Source organism: Sinohyriopsis cumingii, chromosome 14 (genome assembly GCF_028554795.1).
Source record: "Sinohyriopsis cumingii isolate HCF-2022 chromosome 14, ASM2855479v2, whole genome shotgun sequence".
Taxonomy (NCBI): domain Eukaryota; kingdom Metazoa; phylum Mollusca; class Bivalvia; order Unionida; family Unionidae; genus Sinohyriopsis; species Sinohyriopsis cumingii.
The window spans coordinates 83,580,281-83,606,542 of NC_142974.1; the positions used below are offsets into that span (position 1 = coordinate 83,580,281).

A 26,262-nucleotide genomic window follows, 5' to 3' on the forward strand; every position below is an offset into this window, starting at 1 on the left:
TATTTAGAAAATGTAAATTATCTTATGATATCATGGAAAATATTGGTCAGTATTAAAAGAAAAACAAACTGCTATTGATGCTTAAATCCAAATTCACAATAACGACATAGCACATGTCTATCGAGTTTTAAAATAATTTCAAGTTGTTCACATGGCACAACCAATATCATATTTTAACATAAAGATATGTGTGAATAAATTATTACTATAATATCCTTTTTGGTTGTCTCATATGTACCATGTGAAAAACGAGACACGTGTTAAAAGTCCGTTCGCATTCGGTAGTGGCATTGCATCACTAAAATGACTAAGAATTAACGTCATCTACTTTGACGTATTTCCTCTAATGAAGAACTATAACGATTTTGACAGAAAGTTTTAACACATTCTTACGACACAACAACCGGCATAGATGAAGGAAGTGTTATATAATAGAATTTTCAAATACATGTATAAGGATTGATTGCATCAAAACAACATTTACTGCATCGTTTGCAATAATTTCACGAAAGTTAAAAATTTAATTTGACAAATGAAAGCAGGACCAAGTTATGGCCTCTAGCGATATTAAGTAGTATAGTACTGTTTATCTAGGATTCAGAAAGACTTCATTTCAGCTATTATAAGATGCGTTTGGGAAAATGTATGAGGTTTATATGACCCTTGTACATCATTTTTGTACACACACATGTGAGAATAAGCTCTATTTGGCTATTACATTAATTTCCTAAACAGCTGGAAGAATTAACAGAGCAAGCCTTTTGGAAGATAATAACTATTCAGTTGCTTCTATCTTGATATTTGAAACAAAAAATACTTATTTTTACTTCCGCATTAATTTAAGACAAACTTACTGCGCTTCGTTACCAATAAATGTAAAACTGGTCGTCTATAACATTTCTAGGCATGTTTAATGTGCCATCATTTAAATGTATTCGATACATTTGGTAGTCAGGCATCATGGACAATATACCAATTTATCAATAGAATGTGTGTGTTTCTGTGTGTATGTGTGTCTATTTGTATCTGTGTGTGTGTGTCTGATTTATATTTTTAATGTGGCAGTAGCGTTAACAAGGTTTGGTCATGTCGCTAATATGTCTCCAGTGTGGCAGCTTATACTATCTTATCTCTTGCATTGGGACATCGTGCCGCAGACATGTAACATGATGTCCCACTCATTCACATTATCCTGGCACCAGGCCGACGAGTGCTAACACTAACCTCTTAATGCTGACAGCTAATAAGTATTTTTTAAGACTCGGCCGGAGTTCGAACCCGCGACGGACGCTCTAACCACTTAGGCGACCAGAGCAGTGTAAACTAATTATACATCAAAATATATATCAAAAATAATTATCAAGGTATTATAGTTGTATGAATAATGTTAAAGCTCAGTGATAAACTAAGTAATAATGCTCATTGTGCACGATTTGAATGGTCTTGAGTGGAGAGGGGTTGGATGTATATGCGATTTCTAATCCCAAACAACCACTTAAGGTTCCTGTATCGGATTTTCTGTGCTTGTCTATTTTCCATGCACACGCACACACCACTATATATATATATATATATATATATATATATATATATATATATATATATATATATATATATATATATATATATATTAAAATATAAAAATTGCACGGTATTTAAGGTGTTGGTATAAAGCAATTCGATATATCAGTACAACTGATATATCAGATTGTGATCCGCCCGTTGTACAATAATACGCATATATAAACATTCTTTCTACTAACTTATTAAGCGTCAATAACATATGAAAATAACGATTAAAATTATTAAGTGCCCCTGTCTTCTAATTGAAATTAAAATCTAACACAATTTCATCAGAAAAATTTTCTTTATTTCGTTACACCTCCCCTCCCGTGCGTAAGGGACAAAATAAGCAAATATCTGGAATGAGAGACAAAAATAAATTGCGCTGAACGAAAACATTAAAACTGAACTTGGACCAAATAAACTACAGTAATCTGGTATGTCGTAACGGTATGTTTAAGCTTTCCTTGGGATCTATCTACATTGCTCATAATATAAATAATATCTAGTTGCAATAGCCACTCGACACTCGGTCTATATGCTTATGCTAAATTTGTCGATTAATATACACACATATAGTAGCGTATTTATTGCTTTGTTGTCGTTTCTTACACTTATTATCATGTTCTAAAAATCAATTATTAATTATTAAATATAAAAATATCCAAATTGTCGTTCTCTATCTCTCTCTCTATCTATCTATCTATCTATCTCTCTCTCTCTCAGACACACACACGCACACACACACACGTAAAACTTGGCATTGTACAATTGTATGGAATATAATTTGGACATAAATATTATAAAGTAGTCATTTTTTTAAATGAAAGAAAATACTATTTCTTTTAAATTGACTTCCAAACGTATTGGAAATGAACGTAGTAATTTTCAAATACTGAGTGCAGAAAAAACACAATATAGAATAGATAAAGTCACAGAATTGATTTTCACGTCATATCAAGAGAAAAGAAAACGCTTCCAGTGGCATGTATGTTTCGGCTGGAGTGGACAAAACGCAAGGTGAGCCTATATATACAATACTTTTACGTCTGACAGTTGATATATTTAAATAAAGGTATACTTTCTCTCTCTCTCTCTCTCTCTCTCTCTCTCTCTCTCTCTCTAAATGACTGTTTCACTTTCCTTATACTAGTAATTTGAGATAGTACATATATGGCAGCAACATTGCAGCATACATAACGATGCAGATATAGTGGCCTCGTGAATATAACATATTTCATGGTTGCTTCTTTCAAATGACAATTGTGAATCGAGTCTAGAGTCTTTTTTGGGGCCTTAACGAGCGGAAACTATTGATATTATTCGATACGTTACATAAATTTTAGTGTTTATGAAATCAATTGAGTATATGAATCAAACAAACACAAATATTGATCTGATGTAACGAAACGCTCAGTGAAGACAAATAATTTTCACAAATATTCGGATGCCTCGATCGTTACGGCTTTGACTTCCCAGACGTCACGGACGTATTTCATATAGAAGGATCAGGATATCGAAAAATTAACCTAAATGACACGGTATCCATGAGATAACTAAGTTGATGTTACAGAGTTTGTATGAAAGCTTATTTTACCACAATTAAAATTTTCAGGTTTATACCTACTCTGTCTCAAATCGAGGAGATGGAAACTTCAAAACGAATGAGAAGGCACCAATTATGGAGAGCAGTTAATACAGATACGAAGCGGGGGGGGGGTACTTTGGGATATAAAAAATAGATACAAAGTAAAAGTAAATCAACCCCTCTACCGGCGTCAAATCAACAAAATTAAACCCTACTTCAAAATTTCATCACTACTTTCACCCCACCCCACCCCACCCCACCTCCACACCCACCCTCTTAAAACTTTTGACTATCCCTCAAGTTTATGCGTGGCTGCACGTGCTATCAAATCTAATACGAAAAAGAATTATTTGCACTCGATGCGCTCTTGATCTTAAACTTGTCTGGGTTTTTTTGGGGGGTAGGAGGTATTTTGATTGGACAGATCTAAAAGGCTAACGGATGTATTCAAATGAAATATAAATCTTCTATGTGTGGCTGGATTAAAACATTTCCATTTGTATGTGTGTAAATTATTTCCGAATCTGAAAAGCCATGTAATAAATCTGAAGATGAAAATCTGAAATGAAATTAAACTTTTCAAAGAAATTCTGTATCGTGTATGTGCTTCACGCGCATGCAGTTTTTAATAACGTGGACCCTTCTTTATTCAATTGAATAATGCCCCGGTAATCTTTACTATACATATTTCCTGAAACAGAGCAGATCAGGATCTATCAGCGGTTTATGTGATATCAAATCTAAGTATGTACCGTTTGTAGTTGAAATAGCTATGTACACCTGGAACAAAAAGGGCAATGAAACTATATCACCATCGTTTTGTGGTCAGATTTGTATAATCTAATGGCTTGCCTTTGATACAATCAAGTGTTTTCTTGATTTGCTCTTGTATTTTCTTGGTTGATTGATCCAATGCGGAACGCATCTCCTCCATCTTCGCATTGATTGCCTCCCCATATCTAGCTACTTCTTGTATCGTATCGAGCACATGATCGATCACCTAGGAAACAAGAGCACTTTAAATACACATCGTAATCCTGTCAATGTTTGCATGTCATACAGATTTTATACTGCCTGTGCAAAAAGTGGAAGAACTTACACCACCGCAGCGCCTATGTAAATCTATCGTTTGTTTTACTTGTGTTTTGGGAAACCTGTTTTTGTTTTCGTCTTTGTTGTTTCTATTATTGGTGGCGTTATTGTTGCTTCCATAACCATAGGCTCTATGCACCACATATTCATGGAAATTTACAAATGTATTCCTTAGTTTCTTTCTAAACAACCCCAATGAAAAATGGGTGTGAGTTACATTTTCTCTCACTTATGACATTAATTTGCAAAGGTCAGCACGATGTTGCGGGAGAAACGAACTGCCTGAGACAATTGAGTAGCATTAAATTTAATTCCATAATTACCACCGTTCTGCTTTTCGCACACTTTGAAGAATCTTCTCTCACTTATATTTCTCTAACTGGCGATTTTCCAGATGCAAATGAAAGCAGTGACGTTGCTTTTGTCTATAGCGTACTTTGTACTCATTTGAAATTAAAATCTTACACAATTTCATCAGAAAATTTTCTTTATTATGTGTATTATTCGATAGACATATTTTAGTTATAGTCCAACAAACATTTCCACACAATTATCCCCATTCTTATATTTGCTCACATGACTTTCTAAAGTCTTTTTAATATATCTTTTGACTGTAATTTAAAGTTGTTGTTTTTTAAAAAGCAACATTGTTCGTTACAGTATGTGACTATTTGTTTTGCACAACGTAAAATTTATTGACCATGTTCATTTTATCACTTCCTTTACACGCATTCTTGAGGTTCAGAAATAGTGCCAAGATCTTCAATTTCTGCGATAAATTGTTCTTGCGTGAAGTCTTCAACTTCATAAGACTTAAACTAAATAGATAGGTGTTATGGATATTTAATATAATTCTTTCTTAGTGTTTTTTATTTCATTACATGCCATTGCATTGTAACATTGTATGTTGGACTTGTTCTTGTCCAAAATGGAGTTCATTTCTGCTTGACCCAAATTGACTTTTGTGTTTATTCTGTGTAAACAACTGATATATAGCTAACATAAGCAAATATGTTTGTTTTGGTCTCGGTTTTCGAATTACCTGAGTGTAATCCAGATTATGGTTTTTATTTTGTAAACATTAGGATCGTTCTATAAGGTTATTTTCCATTAGGTGATTTTTTAAAAGATAATGGTAATTGTGACATGACGTCAAGTAGAGAATTATATATTCTTGAAACTGAGAGGATTGGTTCCTTCGTACTTTAAGTCTTAACAAAATCATGTTGTGACCAGTCATTTTTGGGCTGGAATCTACTTTCTTCAAATTATTGAATTCAATTAATAATTTTCTCTCGAATTACATAAGGGCTCTGATAAAATACTTGGACAGAGATATTCCATGAGAGTTATAGTGAATTCAAACCTGGAGCTATATTAGCGTAATTAACCAAAAGATTATTAACACATCAACACTTTATAAGCTACCACAGCCATATCATCGTCGTCAATTTTTGGACGTATTCCGGGCTTGTACTGAGTTTTATTATGGACTTTAAACTACTAGGACTAGTGTCTGTAATTATTTGACTTTTTTAGGATTTAATTCGCAATACTGCAAGTTCCTTTCCTCGTTTTCAGCAATATTCTAGGGAAATAACTTATTTGTTAAAGTTTACAAAGCGTGTTGACTTTCACTCTTTCATGTCATTTGATTTAAGAGTACAGACTGGTAAAATATGTTTAGGAAAAAGGGGATGATTATCTTTTAAGTCTGGTAAAGTCTGAGTGTAAGACACCTCATTATTATTAGAGACTTTTGATGTCAAAAATGTGCTAAACAAATACATTCGATTATGAGACTCGCACTTTAAAACCTGTTTGTAAAACGCAAAAATATTCTTCATGCTACGACGTTATGGTCACTAAGTCACATGCAAAAGCAAAAGCCAACAAGTTATCTCAAACATAACAACCAATTTAATTATCCAGGTTAAACAATGAAAATTTTAGCGGAGCATACTCTAGTATGAATCAAATCCTAAATAATCCTAGAAACTTAAACACAACTCCTAAAGGATCATGTATTACGAATGAATTCCAGGTCCTCGAATATCCTGATTTTCCAACAGTTTTCATGCTAAGAAATCATTCGTTAAATTCAAAATGCTCCCAGATTACTATTGTAGTTCAATGAGCACTTTGTAATTTCAATGAATAATCCAAACATATGCTTCAACAAACATTATATCTAAACATGACATTTATACATTTGTAGATTGATGTTAAAATTATAGCATTCGAAACAAGAATTTACATAATTGTCCAGCTTTACACATTTATATTCACCTATTTAGCCCAAAAACGCATTTTGTTCACAATAACTAATGTCGTTAAAGAACCAACATGACCGCCCTTCCAATGAGAAATAAGTTATTTATTCTAAGAAACCCACATTACCTAACTAGTCAATGAGAAAATACCCCCAACAAATGTCAACCGGTCAAGCACTTAGGTTGAATTGAACATGCAAACGCCTAATTATTGCTCAATCTCGTTGAAAAGGGACAATAACCTCATTGACAAAAAATATCTCTATAATATATTGTCTATTGATGATTAGTACAATTTACAGTCAAGAACAAAGTTACACAAAATCTAAATACAGTTGTACCAATGGTTACACAAGATATTGATATGCATAATATTGGTGACATGTTAAAATACACCATACACATGTCATACATTGATTTTATCTCGTTATGAATTTATAACATGTTGAAATATTGGGCTGATGCGTTAGAATCAAGTTTAATGCGTTGGATGAGATATATCTCGGACTATGAATTTATATCAATAATAAAGTTCAGACAATCCCGTTTACCTAATAAACATTGATTGACCAAGAATTTACGCGTGCAAAACAAAACTGGTTTTCATTCTTTAACAAGGAAAAATGGTCTGCTGTACCGGTGTTCAAACAAGGAACTTCTATAACTCTCTACTGGCCCTTTACATTGAGCTATCCGAGCCGAAACTCCCATATCTACCCCCACATACCGTTACAATATTTTCTTGCTTTTTTTGGCTGTGTTTCAAGGTCCATCTTTCACTTAACTTCATAACCCTATCAGAGGTAGATTCAGACGAGAGATCGGTGAACGCCAAATGTAAAAGGAAAAAATAGGCACAGTCAGACCGGAGCTCAAATCCGGAACCTCTCTAACCCTGGACGTCGCTATATCATTTGAGTGAACAGAGCCGACAAGCCCAGTTCTACCTATTACAATCGTTATAATTAAGTAAGTCATAAAGGCAGTCAAATCATATAAATAGCCGAAGGTTTTTGAATAAATTGTGGCTTCGGTTTGTTTTGTTTTATGGGGTATTTTTTGTTTTGTTTCTTTAGGGTGAGTAGAGGGAGTTGTCTCATAACTATCTGGCTAATAAAATGTGTGATTTCGTTCTGTAAATTGTTGCGCCGATATAATTCTGAGGTATGTTCTTATCTCACAAAATAGCCGTCATTAATATATGCTGCATCCATCTGAACGTTACTTGTTTTGGTTCTTTTTAGGGGGAGGTGGGGGCGCTTTTTGAAAATTATGAGACCAATTTGCTCATAATACCTAGCCATTGAGATGCTTCTAAAGTTTAAAGTTTAATAGCATCGTTGTCCAAGAAAAATAGCAATTGCGCAAGGATAAAATGAACATCAGATTTGTTTGATTCATTTCAACGAGGTCATAATTTAAATATTTCAAAACCTTAACTAGGAAACTTGCATGTTTGTTACCTATGACGAAATATTAATGTGTGTACCGGATGATACCTGACTTGAAAGATAATTGGTTCATTGTTGTGCCTATTGTTGACACAGAAAGAACATAAAGGAACTGAGCTAGTCAGGTCAAGTCTAACACTAGAGATATGAGATTACGTACAAATACGCATTGTTAATGGTTGTAGTATAGCAGATAAAGAAATGTAGAGAAGGTTATAAAGACAAATAGACTGTAATTTGGATTCCAAACGTAGCCTTAACAATTTCCCAGTCATATCACTACGATGCAAGCAGTGTGAAAGATTATAGTGATGTCTAGAACTGGGGCATCATGCCGCAGACATGTAGCATGATGTCCCACTCAGTCACATTATCATGTCACCAGGCCGACCAGTCATAACACTAACCTCTTAATGCTGAGCGCCAGGTACCATTTTTATCTTTCTTTTGATAAGACTCGTCCGGGGTTCAAGCCAGCGACCTCCCACATCTGAGCGGATGCTCTACGCTATAACCACTTAGGCCACCGGATGAAGATAGAGAGAGAGAGAGAGAGATAGAGAGAGAGAGAGGTGGGATCCTTCACCTTCTGTAACTAATAAGTGCATTTAAAACCCTGCTGTGTAGTTATTGTATGATTGTGAGGGACTGTCATTTCTTTTGTTGAAGATGAAATGGGTTATGTTCTTAAAGTTTTAAAAACAGAAACAGGATTGAGAAAACGAAAGTTGATAATTCGAAAATTAAGGTTTATATATACCATATGTCTGCATGTTGCATGTTTTGCAAAATCACAATCGTTAGCTTATATTTCTTTATACACTTTATATATATATATATATATATATATATATATATATATATATATATATATATATAGCTGTATATGTATATATATATGTGTGTGTGTGTGTGTGTGTGTGTGTGTGTGTGCAATCTTTTATCATATGTCTACCTTCAGATCTCATCCATATACCTAGGAGACATAACCTCCCCCTCCTTACTAGTCACTTTTGATATATATTATCCACTTATTTTAAATTAGTCTATGTTAGTTGGAAGGGGTAGATGTTAATATGTTATCATTATCTTAATATATCGTCATTACCAAACATGTCTGTTTTATAATAACCGTCTGTATTATATGGACCGCTTTATTTTCCCACTTGCATTATTTTAATGTCCATTATTCACTGTAATACGGTGTGTTGATGTTAATCACTTTTGCCTACAAATAATGTTACACGTTTGGTCCCGTTGTAGTAGCTGAGAGGCACTACCTTTTTTATTAACATACGATATAGTCAGTACTGCATTAAACTGCCACTGAACATACTTAAAAACACTCCACTTATTTTCGAACACAACTTTTATACTGAAATATCTGATGGACATAGGTATAAAGTCCGTGCAATGAGTATCGATGTTAAAATGGGTATTGATATTTAAGTGAGTATTTATATTAAAGTGGGTATTGATAATAAAGTGTGAATTGATATTTAAATGAGTGTTGATATTTAAGTGAGTAATAACAATTAAGTGAGTATCGGTATTAAAGTGGGTATTGACAATTAAGCGAGTATTGATATTAAGGCGGGTATTAATATTGAAGTGAATATTACTATTAAAGTGAGCATTGACAGTTAAGCGAGTATTGATATTAAGGCGGGTATTGATGTTTAAGTGAGTATGAACAATTAAGCGAGTATTAATATGAAAATAGGTATTGATATTAAAGCGAGTATTTATATTTAAATGAGTGTTAATATTTAAGAGAGTATTGGTATATATGTGAGTATTGACAATTAATCCAGTATTGATATTAAAGTGGGTGTTGATATTTTAGTGAGTTTTGGTATTAAAGTGAGTATTTATATTTAAGATAATTTAAATATTTAGTGTATTAGTGTATGCATGAATCGTTTTATGATCTTTATTTAATAAACACTGTTGAATAACGAGTGAGTATCCGTGTAATAAATATACTTGCATTTAGGCAAAGCAAATATGTTCTCTCTAAAGTTATAAAGGTCTGCAATTAATACGTTTAAGACGTTTCATAAAGTTCACATTTGTTAAAGAAAACATGTTTTTTATAATATGATGCAATTTTAAGGTTAGTATATACTTGCATATTCATTAAACTAAATGTCCACTTTATCATCTTTGTATGTGTCATTACTACACATTATTTTCAATTTATTGTGATCTCAGCTTATATATTCCGTCCTGGAGAGTTTGAAGCTCCATTGAAATTGAGACCAGTACTGGTAAAAATTGTACTTGTCTTCAACAAAAAATGTCAGCGTTGTCATCATTACTTATTTATTTCACTTATACAATTTTCAAATATCAGGGAAATGAAGTGGAAATAGCCAGACAGAACTTGTAATATTCTATCAGATGCGAATCAGAAGTAATGACTAACAATACAATATTACACTCAAGTTAATTGCAATCCATCATTTTGTTTGCAGAATTAAACACAGTGTAAATTAATGTGACCTAGATATAATATGCCTATTTCCATTGATAATATGGATGTTCAGCATGAAGACCAGGCGACTGCGTTTTGAACCATTTTCTAAGAAGCTCAACTCCAGGGCGATACCTTAACACAAATATGAAACTTTTTTAGCAATTTCATTTCCTTTAAATTCAAGTGATCACATGTTGTTAAGTGGGTACCATCACACATCAACATTAATGATAATTTGGCAGGTCTTGCTCTACCTTGTATAATATGACTGGAGACAATGCCATGTGTTAAATGTATCTACTTATGTGTAACTTAATAGTTGTATGAAATCGAAATAACATCAATTTGAATTTAAAACTTCTAGATTTATAACGCACATACATCCCCATCCCCATCCTCGTTATCATATAAGCAATACCCGTAGATGTACTTATTGTTATTGTTCTTGTCTTGGGGCTTTTGCCATTTTTCATGTTATGATAAGTTATATGTGACTTAAAAAATCCTTGTGGGGTTAAATTCGCAATTGTGAAATAGACTAGACCATTTTTTCCAATTCCCTTTCGCAAGTCGAACCAAAGCATATAGGTAAAAATGGTCATTAAAAACAAAAAATTTGGGAAGGCTAAAAATGTTTTCACACAATCACAGCCATTCAGTAACGAAAATACAGCACAATAATTTCATGGGTTTATTCGGACCAATCAGAATCACATAAAATGATATGTTCACATGTATAATATCAAAAATATGAAACTGCACACACTGTAGGCAAAATGAGAAATTCTTTAATTCATATGTAATACTATTAAGGGGCATATGATGACAACATAAGTATCCCGTGTTTCCATATACTGGTGTCAGATGAATCTGCAAATGTTTTACTATTTGCCCTTTGAACCCTGTGGCCCTGATCTGTTGTATCCCTGTTCTAACTGTACGTTCCATAATATGAATGTTGCAATTTTCATATTCCCATCCGTTACCATAGTATATGATGTTAAGAACTTGTTGATAAGGTGAAAAATTAAACTGCATAATTTTAAATGGTTGGTTTTTAACATTGTATGATACTAGAATAGACACACATGTGCTGAACTTTGATATTAATGAGTAATTTTTTATGTAATAATCCATGATAATTACTCATAACGCATAATAATTATGCATAATGTATGATATTTCTCACGATTAATGACAATTACCCATAATGCACAATAATTACTCATAATCTTGATAATTACTCATAATGCATGATAACTAGTCATAATCAATTATAATTATTCATAATGCTTGATAATTACTCGTACCGCATGACAATTACTCATAATGAACGATAATTACTCATGGTGCAAAATATTTACTCCTAAGGCTATTTTAATGCTGTGTTAGGGTGTATGTATTTATGTACATAAAATGGCACAAGGAGAAATGGCCAGTCTAGATTATACGTTTTTTTTAAGCCTATGTGGAGCCAGCATGATTCAGTGTTAAATATAAAAACCTACATCCCTTAAAGAACTGATGTCATGCAGTTGATGATTGATACTGTATCAAGCGGTCTTAAAATTATAGATAGGAATTCATCTTAAAAAACGTGATTCTGGTTTTTAATTGCATTTGAAAAATTTCATTGAAAATTATGGTGCTAGTTCAATGTTACAAGCATTGTATATCTGAGCATTTTGCTTAGGACTGGGGAGATGGGTGCAATAATAAACATGTTGTGCTGGTGTACATCATGGACAAATGATTATGTCTCCTACCTCTCTGCCTAAAATGAATGGAGGATACTTGTTTTGTGTTATCCGTTCTTGTTCTTTACCTCCCTGTTATAATTATTTTATAATAGGGGAAAGTTTTCTAGAAATACATGGTTGCAGACGTTTCGACCCTTTGTACTCATACTTCAGTGACGAAAACATCGTAGAAATGATCGTGCAAACTTCACTTGAGCTAGAACAATGAGATGTTTCCGCCATAATTTTTTACAAGATGTTGGAAAATGGATTAGATTGTGTAGTCAGACATCGAAGTGTTTGGTATAACAAGTACAAAGAGTTTAGTTGCAAAGTTCGCAGGAAATGTTTGCATATTTTGTTACGCATATTTAGTTGCATTGCTTGTTATTTTTGTTGGAGTGGGAGGAAAGATTTCATGATATGCTTTGAGTTACGTAACGTTTTATCTCTCATATGACCTCCATAATCATGACAGTTTTGTAAGCATCATTTGGTGACTATTTCTGACTCAAGGATATATATTAGGATTATTATCTTAAGCTGAGTCAAGGACATTTAAATTTATTCACACAACTAGATTCTGTCTACTTGATAACTGTCACATGCTTTGTTATGGCATTTGGTAACAAACAGTCTAACTATAATTAGACTCTTCAAGAACAATGAAAGTTTGACCCTCGTCCTTTTTTATATATAAATCTTGTTTACAGGAAAACTTAGCCAGACTTAATACGCACTAGAGTTGATCAATAATTTGATTTGCGAGGAATTATTTTATTCAAAGTGTTCTTCTCTGTAAATACAAAGCGCTCAAAACTAATATTATTCAATATGAAACTTTGATAAATATGAAATTCTAATAAGAATATATTCTTGGATTTTATTATTTTGATCAAAGAGAAGACTGGTCGCACATCACCATGACGCAGGCACATCAACCCTACACGCGTTGGATTCATTTTGGAATACCACTATTATTTACTCAGAACTTTAATCAGAAGGACTTGTTTTAGAAATTCAATGATTATTTGTTAAATTTTACAGAACTTTTTGTCTCTTGCTATTATATATATATATATATATATATATATATATATATATATATATATATATATATATATATATATGTATGTATATATATGTGTGTGTGTGTGTGTGTGTGTATGGGTGGTTGGGTGGGTGGGTGTTCTATAGTAGATTTAGTACATTCATAAACGACTCGTAATATAAACACTTAAATGCAAGGAGCATTGCTATACTCCTGGTTTATGTGATGGTCTATATCCGTTCTTAGATTCTGTGGGTACCTCAAAAAGTTTGTACCCACCACGACACATAGCCACGGAAATGAAATCGTCAAACAATCAAGTTAGTCTGAAATGTACGCTTATACTAAGAAGGACCTGGTCTTTGCTTCGAAACGACAACTACCAAAATTTCAGACAGGCACTATCGTGCGTAAATCAGGCTTGATTGACAACCTGTTCTGGCAACTTTTGTCTCTGCGGGGTGGAAGGTGGTGGTTTAAATTTATTTTGATGTGTTTTTTAAATATATTCTACAAACCAATTTACTCCGTACAACGGATATAATTTAATCATTAGGAATGGCAGGTGCTAAAATGTAATCTTTGAATTTAAGAATTAATCCGAATGACTTTTTTGTATAATAGACTTCCAGACAACAGCATATTCTGATCTACATAGCCTGTTTGCAATTTGTAAAAAAAGAACTCATTAATTTTCCATGACGAAAGTGGAACAAAACTCTTGAAAGGCGAGAGAGATGGAGAATGCGTATTGAAATAGGAGCCAAATCAGTATAACGATATAATCTCCTCTAAATCACAATGTCGAGAAACTGAGTGAAATGCAATGAATTGTAACAACCCTATGAATAGACTGACGATCAGGTAGCTCGGCAACAGACGTACGAATAAACAGACGAAAATGTTTGGTAAGCATTGGTTCCGACGTAACCCCAGGTCGAATGAGAAATTTCGAGAGGGAGAGAGATAGAGCTACGACTATTTCCACAATATATAACAAATTTCGTACAAATACCTTTGAGGTTGCCTTTTCAAACTTTTCTATCCCATCATGGCTTAGCGGAGGATTGGGCAAGTTTTGAATACTTTGAATATCTTTGGTAAGAAGTCGTAACGCCTCTATGTCCTCCATCTCCTGATTATCTGTGTGTTAAAAGTGAATAATTTGTCTATATTATACATAGTGCGTGCCCTTAATGTATTATGTACATAAAGCAAGGACGGTCAGTTAGTAAAATCAATTATTATATATACAAGGAAAAAAGACTTCTCAAAAGCAGTTTACATAATAGAAAAAATAAATTATGTTTCCATTGTTTCCATTTTAAGCATTCCTTTCAAACGTCGTATTTGATGTTCGATACAGAGAGCGGTGAATCTTTTATCTTATTCTTTGTTATATCAATGCTCGAATAGCGAAACTCCCTGTTAAAATATTCTCTCCTAAGTGAAATTTAAATGAATGATGATTGATTTATTTGAAACGAAAAACACTCTGCTGTGTGTTTCATGCTTGCTGTTTAGTCAAAAGTTGGTGATTGATCAATGAATAAACCATGGCATGAACGGCAATTTAACAATTGAAGTGATATTGGCCGTAATATTATAGCAGAGTGCCTTGCCGAGGTACACGCCCCGCCAACCGTACCTGGTAGATCCGCTAATAGGATTCGAAGCCAAGATGATCTAGTCGCGAGGCTGGCAATATTATCGCTGACCCACGATGGAACTATCTGCGATACTCTCTAGCCCGATATCATTTAAATACATATTGGAAATGATTATGTATTTTTAAAGAATATTGACATAGAAATATCGATAAAAGAGGACAACCTTTCAAGTCATCAAACAAAGCTATTAGCGTATGTTAATTTTACATTTAAATATTGAATTAATTTGAGGCTCTGATATTCTAATGTTGTCCCCAAAGCAGATCGAATCTAAATGTTAGTGCGTGCTTTGTTGCTCCGAGTGCACTCGGAACGAAATAAACAAAACAGACACCGGTATCCCTATAAAAGAAAATGTTTTACATGTATCAAGAAGCATATGAACTGATTTACCTGTCAGAGACTTGATTTGAATGGATATTGAACCATGTGTGTATAAAACGTGATCACCTTACCTGGCAGCGAAGATAATGCAAACATCATGTGAAGCAGTTTTGGGAAATAAGAAAAGTCGCGCGTTGTTGTTGCTGCAGAGAGTAACGCCACTTTTCAGCACAAGTAAGGCTATACATGGCGGTCAGAATAAATGGTAGAGAAAGAACCATGGAAAACCCCGGGAAGAACCACGGACCCATGAGAAGCTACTGGCAGGCTTTCTCACGTATCCACGATAACCGAGCCTGGGAATCGAACCCAAGCAGACAGAGGTGAGATGTCAGTGATCGTAACGACTAGCGCTTTATACCACTAGGTCACTCGGGGTCTCTAAAAATCGTTTCAATATACACAGGTAAATAAAGAACACATCAAGTGTAATGTACGGCAAATAGAAAACATGTTGTGTACAATACACGGGTAAACTTTGGTCATCGCAGGATTGCGAGACATAACTAGTTTAAGGGTCTCAAACTCAAATCACCCTGAGGGCCGCTTGAGGGCATTTCGATGGCCCAAGGGCCGCACCACCTTTGTTATTACTGATGACACTTTGTGACGTCAATCATTTTGCGGACTATTGGATACGGCTTGGCGGATCGCGTGTTTGAGACCCCTGGTCTAGTTCATTTCATTCGCCGACACCACCACACACATACAGACTAATATATGCGCATCTAAATGTACATTATTCTGATGCCGAGATACAGTTGTTACCGATATGCCTTCCCAACACCATGCTCCGTGTTATGTTACAATTTTATATTGAACGGGCATTCGTGATTTATGTTTTGAACTCTGGTCCCATGATACATTTGTCTCCATATTAAAACAAAACTTTATTTGTAATAAAGTTATAAAAATCGCATACAAATTGAATATTTTTAACAAGTTGTACCACATAAAATTAGGCATGGCTGTTTTACGTTTTATTATGGTAGGATTGATAAGAACAAACAGATATAATCTAAATCTTCTAAACGAGCAAATTAAAACTTCTGGTTCGTTCATATCTGGGATTATACAAGTCTGGGTATGGAGCAAACGTGAGAACTCTAACCTAGCGGTTGCAGCCATCTTTACCGGAAAATAGGCTAATGCAGATATAAACAAAAACATGTTTTGAAATTCAACCTCGGTTGTTAATATTAGTTTTCATTAGGAATGTTTCCAAGGTAAGTCTATACTTAAATAATCTGTCTCAACTTCATTAACTTAAGTCATAACGTTAAGTTCAAGCTTATGAGACGCTATTGGTTAATTGTAAATTAAACTTTAAACAATCCGGTTAATGGATTGCGAAGTTCAACAGGTTAGATATGATTAGCATTTTGATAGTCTCAGAACATGAATTAGGAACTGATTACTAGATGGCACTGAAAAGCAAAGCAAGTGCAAAATGATTTCTTTGTCTGCAGATAATATGAGCATAAACTATATAAATGCAAACGTCTGATATGGGCATCTAGATTATCTGTATAAGAAGGTAAAACATATATAGTAATGAACTTGAGCCAAGCCAGAGTGGAAATTCTTCAAATCAAAGATTATAGACCGAAAAGTATGTATGTATGTATGAATGCATGTGTGTGAGTGTGCGTTCGTGCGTGCGGTTATTTAGGTAGGCATGGATTTAATAACACGTTATCACAAAACTGGCTGCATGACACATACTAAAAGTCAAGTTTTAAACATTTCAACAAAGAAAGAATTACAAAACAGCCTTCAGAACATAGACCTCCCAAACAAAACGCTGGTATACAGTGGTGCAAGATTAAACAAAAATAGGCATGTTAAAATTTTGGAAAGGTGTATAATATAAAACAATATCGTTACAAAAATACAAAATGTATGCAATATACGAAAAAAAAAACTTCCAATGTTGACTTCATCCAAAACGATAAGAACATAAACAATTACAAGAACAAAAACAAAAACAAGTAAACAGAAGTCTTCGCTTGGCGACATGTAAAAAAGACCTACTAATTCAATAGTCACAGATCAAGACGGTAGGGAAAATAGAACTCTTTCAAACTGAAGTATAGTTTATAATGTCATTCAAGCTTTCTATGTCGGGTACCTGTCTTTACGAGCTACCTCGATGATCCGATCAATATGTATCACTTACCTCAAGTTAATTTCGATGGAGATTATACTTCCCATTAACGACAAGCTCTCTGAACAGACTACTTCTATATGTCGCTCAGATGTCTACAGCACAACTGCATTTGTACTGACGGCCTTGTAACTTCTCTGTTCTACTCTTCGAACGTAAGTACACACTGTGCTTAAATGTATCTTGGGTGAAAATTAACAAGTAAACCCACCGCAGATGATAATATATTTATTATGGCAGGTACAACTGCTTACCTGTCCTGGCCACGGAGTAATAACAGTATCTCGATGAGAAGAAACAAGGAGGATCATTGACGTGTTTTATCAAGCTTACTGGAGTGCATTTGATAATGACAATGATTTGGCACCTAGAAAGTACGCAACTTTCTGAATGTGCATATTTATCATTTGGGACAAAGACATGGATAGACGTGGAGTCCTGTTGGATGGGCGTTTGTGTCATATATACTACTTGTACTACTACTACTGCTAATAATAATAATAATAATAGCAGTAGTAGTAGTAGTATTAATGATTAATTTGCATTCCAAACCTAAGTTGCATATAATATTGTCTAGTGTCAAAATTGTGTTTCTTCCTTGCAATACAGTGATCCATTACCAGCGAGATTATGATTGCTTGCGATATGATCGATTACCAGCGAAATTATGCTAGTTTGCGATATAGTGATATATCACCAGCGAAACTAGGCTTGTTTGTGATACAGTGAACATTGCCTGTGAGATGAGGTGCTGATGTCTTATTTATATTGTATATGTATTTTTTAATACGATGGCTATTTCCGTTGAAAAAAGCGGCCTTAAAAAATTCGGAATATTCATATATTGTTTAACAAGAAAAAGAGGATGAGGATAGACTAGTGTATGTCGATAATAATAATAATAATAACAATAATTAATAATGAGCTAATGTCGCACTATCAAACATCAACTTCTAACGAACATCTCGTCACGGCAATTAAATGTGGTCCACTCTTCAAAAATACGATCATCACCCGGATATTAGTCAGACCCAAATGCTAATACCGTAAGACTCCGTTACATTCAGGTGAAGGTGAAATACTATAAAAATACTATAAATATTATTTTAAAACATTCCCGATGGGTCTCACTCTGCCTGGTGTTCGGAGACAATTGCCCCCTCTCTAAGAGCCGTGTAGAGCGAGCACTGGTCCTGCGGTAGGAAACACCCAGAACTCCAGTAGTTCTTATTCAAACTAATTTTTTCTTTTTTAAAATTAAAATTTGTTGCTCGGCCAGTGCCCCTTTACGGGTCCAGGCACGAGCCAGGGTGATATACACCCGGTTGCCACCCCACCCCCGGTCAGCCCTGCCCTCTCTCAATGCAATAAATTACTCCCCTCTCGCCGCTACTAAATGTAACGGAAACACGTTCATTTGAATATTAGCAGTGTTTGCCTTGTCTGTACCAGGACAATATGATGCTATCCTTCGAATTCCATCCCGGCAAGGATTTTAGCTTGCTTTGTTGTTGTTGATGTAGTTGTTTGTTTTTCACCATTTGACAGATAAGCGATCCAAAGAATATTCCAATGCAACAATAATCTATGAAGAAAATATAACTTGGGTAATTGAAAATTGAAGGCTTGAAATGTGTTGGTTTAAAAACATGCTGAGATAATTGTATCACTAAGAAGCAATTTAAAAATCATGGATCAAAACCTAAAAATAGACAGACCCCATCCTTTTTCCAAAACTGATGTAATTTATACAAATAATCAAGTAAAAAAAAGGGGAATGCTAACTCGCCCCCTCCCGCCTCATTATATTCCGGTTATGATGGTAAATTGTCAGTCATTTTTCATAGTTTGCACACGGATTTCTTTCTGGTTTCTTTCTTTCTTTTTTTTTTTGTATTGCTTTAAACGAAAGATCGAAGGGTACAACGTGCTTAAGTCTAAAACACAGCATAAAGTATTATTACATTTAGACACGCTTATGTTTGGACTCGTCGTTAAAATGTTTCATTATTTAAGTATGTTATATCAAAATCGCCTTTGACAAACAAGCGCTAGATACGGATGTCGGTAACACAAGTTGGGCGGCTTTGGCCAGTCGAAAATAATCCCATCGTCACTCTTAATCTTCCAGAGCACGCAACGGAAAGAAGCGATGGATATTCGGATTAATTTTGGTCTTCATTCGTACTTTTTCCGGAAGAAACGTGCTGGTTACGGAAAGACTAGGGGAAAGTTTAACTTTGACTTAGTGAAAAAGTTTGTGAACTCGTGGGCTTGCGGCACTGGTTTGAATGCAAAAGATGTTTTTCGCATAGTTCAAAAGAGGTCACTGGCATGCAGATCTTTGTCCACAATAAACCAATGTATCAAAAGGGAAATTTTGGACGAAAATGCTGCAAAAAGTATATGTTCAGTATGATTGTTATGTACTTCTGGCAACATCTTGATCACAGCGAATTGTGAAGACGACCAAAGCCTATAGTTTTATTTTCGTATCAAAATTTGCATTATAGTTATATCTTTACAACTTGAACTTTTTCCATTAGGTTTGTCCGTGAGTTTTTCCGTATCACAATGTGATGTCGAATTTGTCAAATAGTTGTTCGTAGTTGGTCTTGGGAACAGATCAGATCAAGTATTGGGAGGAAGGGGTTTCCAAAATTTCAAAAGAGCCCGGACTTTCCTGGAAAGGGTACCCAAGAAAAACAATATGTGTCTATTTACTCAAAGTGTGCATACTACAGAATAAGCGTGAGCAAGAATACAACGATGGTCAAATGTCATGCGACCAGTAAATACACGTTTATGTCTGTTCGTTTTTGTATGCCAGGAGGGGTTTTGAAACCCTGGAAATCTCCACCCATCTCCATCGACCCCGACCCGGCCCTGGATCTCAGTATATTCTGTCTCATACGTTATCCATCATTTAGAGCTTGTTCTAAAATCAGGTTTTGTTGAAGTTCCGGTTGACTCTCTCCCCAACTGACAATCGATAATATATCTATCCTGTCGGGGTTCAGTTTCGGTGCTAATTCCCTTATGAGGTTTATTCAACTACTACTGGAGACGTGATTTTATTTTTGGATCCCTTGTTTTTCTTGTTCACCTTTCTCTGTCTAGGTTGTGTGAACGGAGGCTAGTTCTCTCTTGCAAAATCCACCCAATACAAAGTTTGCTAACTTGCGTGAGTAATTAAGGGTCTGCCAGTGTGCTCACACAACGTTCGCTTATGTCATAAATGTAATCTTCCAGATGTGATTTTTAAAGATATTATTAAAATATATCATCATTAATGAAAACAATGACCACAAAACATCGATTTTGTTTTCTATCCACAATGAGAAACGCTCATAGCTGATTTCGTGCTAGTCACTTTCGGTAACAGAATGTAAGCGACGTCATGTAAGGAAATGCATCTCTACTTGCGTTACTAGTTGTATTCATTAGATGGTTCCGAGTAATGACAGGCGAGGAAGTCTGCAGTGACCCTTTGAGAAACGATTATTTCGATACCGCCAATAAAGTAAAGAATCACTTGGTATTACGACCATCAGACACTCCTGCCAAATGCAAATGCCATATAACCGAGTCCGTGAACACCAGATCAAAAAAAACTAAGGGTTACGGCAGGGTTAACAACATGTAGAACGAGAGAAGCTTGTTATATTATTGGTTTCAGCCCCTACCCTTCGCCACACATGTACATAGAAAAAGAACAATCATTGGTAGAGGGCAATTTTAATGTGAGATGTTTGCAAACCATAATAGCCCTACCCCTAGCCCCCAAAATGAATCCTGCATTACCATGACGAGCGTGTGTGTGTGACTCTTGAAATTTAGCTTTGCCTACTCCCCCGTTCAACACTAATAATAATGACCATAAAATTGTATACTAAAGCCAAAATGTTGTGAATACTTGATGTATCGATTATGTTTAATGTTAAAGGCTAATTAACCCTTCATGTTGAGGGACTGCAAGTAAATTACTTACATTGTTTGCCAAAATATACACCATTGTGTCAGTGATGACAGTCTAGGTCAGAGTCAAACCCACAACCCATTGCTTTTGAGAGTGAACACACCTGTCTGTTCAATGTGGAGAGTATATCATTAGTATTCAGAATACGAACATACCCATATTTTAAAGGAATTTTTTCAAGTACTTGAAGGCTGTCGGTGTCAAGATTTTACCTTATAATGATCATCTCTCTCTCTCTCTCTCTCTCTCTCTCTCTCGTTTTTTTAGGACTGAATGCGCATTTTGGGAACAAGTACCCGGAAGTTAATGCACTAGAGAGAACCAATGACATTATAGATGTTGTGCATTTTGATGTCACGGTAAACTTTCCATTAATTCCCTGTTTACATGGTTTCTGTAGCTTCATAGTTGATGTGGATTGCTAAGACCTCACAAATATTATCAGCATCAGTCAATAATTAAGTTACATAATTATTTTATTGCAGAAAAACTACAAGGTATTGGTAATATGTCAAACTTTACGATCAACCCTTACTTGTAAAATTAAGCAAAAATGTCTGGTGTAATTGTCAATTATTATACAAAAGACTTCGTAAGGGGACTAACATATATACTGCAAAGGCATGAAACACATTTTATATAATCTTATTACAGGGACTAGACACACCATCATGCAGGATTTCTATTCAGTGTCAGACTGATAGGAAACTTAAGAACAAACAAAAAAACCAAGCAAACAAAACGTACAACATTTTACTAACTAAGCTCAGTATGATTATGTAAGCACTTTACTCTGTAGGCCAAACACTTGTGATTTTTTTATTATTTAGCAATGCTACACTGTAATTGATACACATATTCATGAGAAATCTCGTCTGTGTGAAAACGACGATGATCAAAATACACGTATAAAATTTAACCTACTACACAGGTTGTGAAGTAAATGCCCACCAAATAAAGAGAACGAGTAAAGGCATTGCAAACATTCATGTAATTATCATCATTCATACACCACACTCAAACAAGGAAATGAACTTACTTTTTCAATGTTACTTATGCATAAGTTCATTTTTTAAAATATTGGTAAATTATGTCACATTTCAAGAAATATAAATACATGTGTTGTCAATTTTCCTCAACACATTTTTTCTCTTTTCTTCAGATCAGTGAAGTGAAGAGTAGTTATGACATGGAGAAATAGGGACTTTATAGAGCCATACAAAACTGCAGAACCACAGTGTGGAGGTGGACACAAAATTTACGGACTGGCGTGTCCAGAACAGAAATGGACCAGAGAGAATAAGAGCCACACATTATTATGATGTGTGACATGTAGACAAGTGTAGGTAGATATTACAATTTTTACAACAATGAATGATACCCATTTAATAAAACTCGTATGCAAGCATATATAGTAATAGATCAGTTCTATGTTTCAAGTTACATTAAAGTAGGAGTGAACATATCGCTACGAATACAGTCAGCCCTTTCATCCACATCCCTGTACATACACACACAAAAGGTATAAACTAACTAAGGAAAAGCAACTCAAACTTGAACCATTTCAATCAAACCAAAGCTAACAGATTATTTTTGTAGCACATATTCAAAATCATATTTTGCAACAAAAGTTATTATTATTGTTCATTAATTCATTAAACTATGATTTAAAGTGAATACTAATTAATATTTCCATTCACATTAAGTCTCTTTGGTAAATTGTCTAGGCAGTGGTCGACATTTTTCAGTTTCTAGAATTACTAGGGTAAAATTTGTTGTTCTTCAACTATGTTGAAGAATTGATGGCAGTGCTGAAGGAAATGGTCAGGAAGCTGTAATCAATTGATATACAGTTATTAACACCTCTATGCAGCCATGTATATATTATGTCTGAAAATAGAATATACGGAAAATTTGTAACTTTAATAAAGTTATGTTAGCTCATATATTCCGGTCTTCTGTTAGTTATTTCATATTTTCAGAGTCAATGTTTTTAGCATACAATTAGATTTTACTACAACCAGTGTAAGGAAGCTAAATGAATCAATTGTGAACATGAACAGAGAGCATTATGTTTGTAATATCATAGTACATAATCTATTCAAGAAATGAAATTACAGTGGATTAAAGAATTGTTCATGAGAACTTCAAAGATAATGGCCAAATGTGCCTAGCATGATCTATTATCAAAATGAAAGGTCTGGGTAAAAATTCCACACTCATGTAAAGTGACAGTGCTGATAAATTGTGTTAATAAAGGAAGGATTTTATGAAACGGAATTTTAAGCATAATTATCACATGTATATAAAGCAATCACTTGTCATGTTGATGTCGGTAGACTCAGTATGCTGCTTCCAGGACATGTTCATCCAAGCAAACTGTATGAAATCTTGGATTATCAATGATGCAATCCACATTGACCTCCTCAGACTTATTCAAAATCATAATCTCTTTACAGCATCGGCACTTCTCAACTATTTATTTACTGCTGCAATTTCCACAGGTACACCGTTATACATGATAAATACATTCCCTCATTCATTATTGTGTTAGAAAGCAAACTTGTGGGTAAAATTTATTTGAAGTTCATGCATGTTAAAGTATGATATATATGTATATGTGATGCATGGTTAGACACATCTTCTTCCTTCTGTACCACAATATCATAACAGTAATCACCAATATATTATTAGTATTAGTATTATTATTATTATTATTATTCTCAATATTTGTTTCCACATAAATATGGATACATAATGGGCAATTAGTAGTATAAACCTAGACCCACAGATAAAATGTATGCTTGCTGAACATCTGGATACACCAGGTATATGATTCGTTTTTCTTTTTAATATAATTGTTCAGTTTTACTATTTCTGGAGGGTAGTAAACAATACCACCCAAAGTACATTGGTGTCTGCATTTCATTACGGTTTAAAAAACAAACTTGTCATAAAGTCAATAAAGAATGTATTTATACACCTCTCACAGTCCGAGTCTTAAGTGTTGAACTTTTAATGCCACTAGTTACTGATGCACCATGCCCACATGACCATATGCTCTGAAGACATCCAAATGTCGCCCGAATTCATGCCCATTTCTTTTCATTAGGAAATTAAAATAACATTAACGAAACAATAATAATAATAACTGTCATAATGTTAACAGTAATTACCAGAATGGATACCGATAGCCCGAGCTCTACTCAGCTTCATTAGGGGTCATCCATTTTGTATGTATGCAAATATGTAGCAAAGCTTGACCCTCCCCCTCCCTATACACATGCATACATTTTTACACACATACCCACACACCCTACCTGGGAAGGTACGCTTCACGCACTACCACCCAATTCCACAGTAAGGCATATACTTAATTCATGCAGAAACCATACATGATTAATAATATGAACGTGTTTAATGAAACATTCCACCAACGCTGAATGTCTGGCTGCATCAAAGAAATAATAAGCTGCATAACTGTAAAGTTTGTCTAATGTCCTCTAAAATTCAAAAACACCTACAGAACCAGTCAAACAAGTTACGTATAAGACAAATTATTATCAAGGACCCTACCCCGTTTCCTATGCGTACGTGCATAATTAGTAGAGCACACCCCAATACGCAAGCGTATGCATTTAGGTTACCCCCCTCCATGCGTATGCACTAAATGGACGGCCCTTTATGCCCTATGTGCATTTTAGGGTCCTCATCCATGTCCTCGTTCGGGCTTAAATTGCTACTGTCTAACCTCATCGAGCATAATTTTCTTAAGATTCATTACTTTCTGGGTGTTCACCTTCAAACGATGAAAATGAGCTTGACAAATTTGCCATAAATTGATCATTAAATTCAGGCATTATCACATATGCTAAGTTTGATGCACATTTCTGAGTTATTTAGAAGAAAAGAAAATGAACATTATCATATATAGTGTGTATTACACTCTAGTAGACTTTAACTTTAGGGTTTGGCTAATTCTGGCTCCAAGTTAATGACAAATTTACCCCGGAAGGTGGCTAGCTTCTCAAGGATAAACAATACTCCTAGTTTCTTTCCGAGCTTAAATTTCAATTATTATGTTTATTTGTAGCAGACAGCCAGACAAATGCACGTATACTAGTCTGCTTTCCAACGTTCTCTCTACTGGTTTGGGCCGTGTTCACAACTTTTGCTTTTGTCTGTACTTGATGCAGCTGATAATTGGGAATCCTTCTCGTGGCGTATACAAAATACCCGTATCTTCCAACATTATATATGGCCGTTATATTCACGACCTCGTCTCCTCTCGCCTCAATGGCTTTGAAGACATCTACAAGCCTGAGACGCTCATGCTCTGCATTGTTAGAACAATCATTTAGTTGGTGCTCAGTGAGCCAATACAACCCTTGACAGCAAATCCAGACTTGAAAGACCAGTTACTCTAGACCACATGTCTTGAGAGACCTTATTCTAGGACAAATTTATTGATTATATTGTGTTGTGACCTGTTAAGAGATCAACTGTCTTGAGAGACCATACTTTATGGGCAGAAGGGGGGGGGGGTCTTTCAAGATAGGTTATAATGTACTAACTCTATATATGCACCACACTTGCCTCTCATTTATAGTGTGCACCCTTTTATCATGTTTATAGGAATAGTTTAAACCTTTAAAAATGTTAAATGCTCTGGTGAGACCTTGGTATTATTAAAGTAAAAAATAGGGACAATACTATTCATTGAAATCTTATAGAAAAAACTTTGCTATCCAGATGACATGCAGATAGACATGAAACTAAGTAACAAATAATTGCAAATGAACATAAAACATGACATTTAATTAAAC

General features: G+C 34.6%; 1 protein-coding gene across 1 annotated transcript in view; it reads right to left on the minus strand.

The window, feature by feature from the left end:
* The window catches only part of LOC149784248 (uncharacterized), a 43,855-nt gene extending 26,254 nt beyond the window's left edge, over window positions 1–17,601 (minus strand). The window contains exons 1-3 of the mRNA XM_089932966.1: window positions 17,470–17,601; window positions 14,252–14,379; window positions 4,004–4,151 (exon numbers count right to left, since the gene is read on the minus strand). Coding sequence (XP_089789092.1) covers window positions 4,004–4,151; window positions 14,252–14,368 — 265 coding nt within the window. The 5' untranslated portion in view covers window positions 14,369–14,379; window positions 17,470–17,601. The remainder of the gene's footprint in view (window positions 1–4,003; window positions 4,152–14,251; window positions 14,380–17,469) is intronic.
* Between the last annotated feature and the right edge of the window lie 8,661 nt (window positions 17,602–26,262).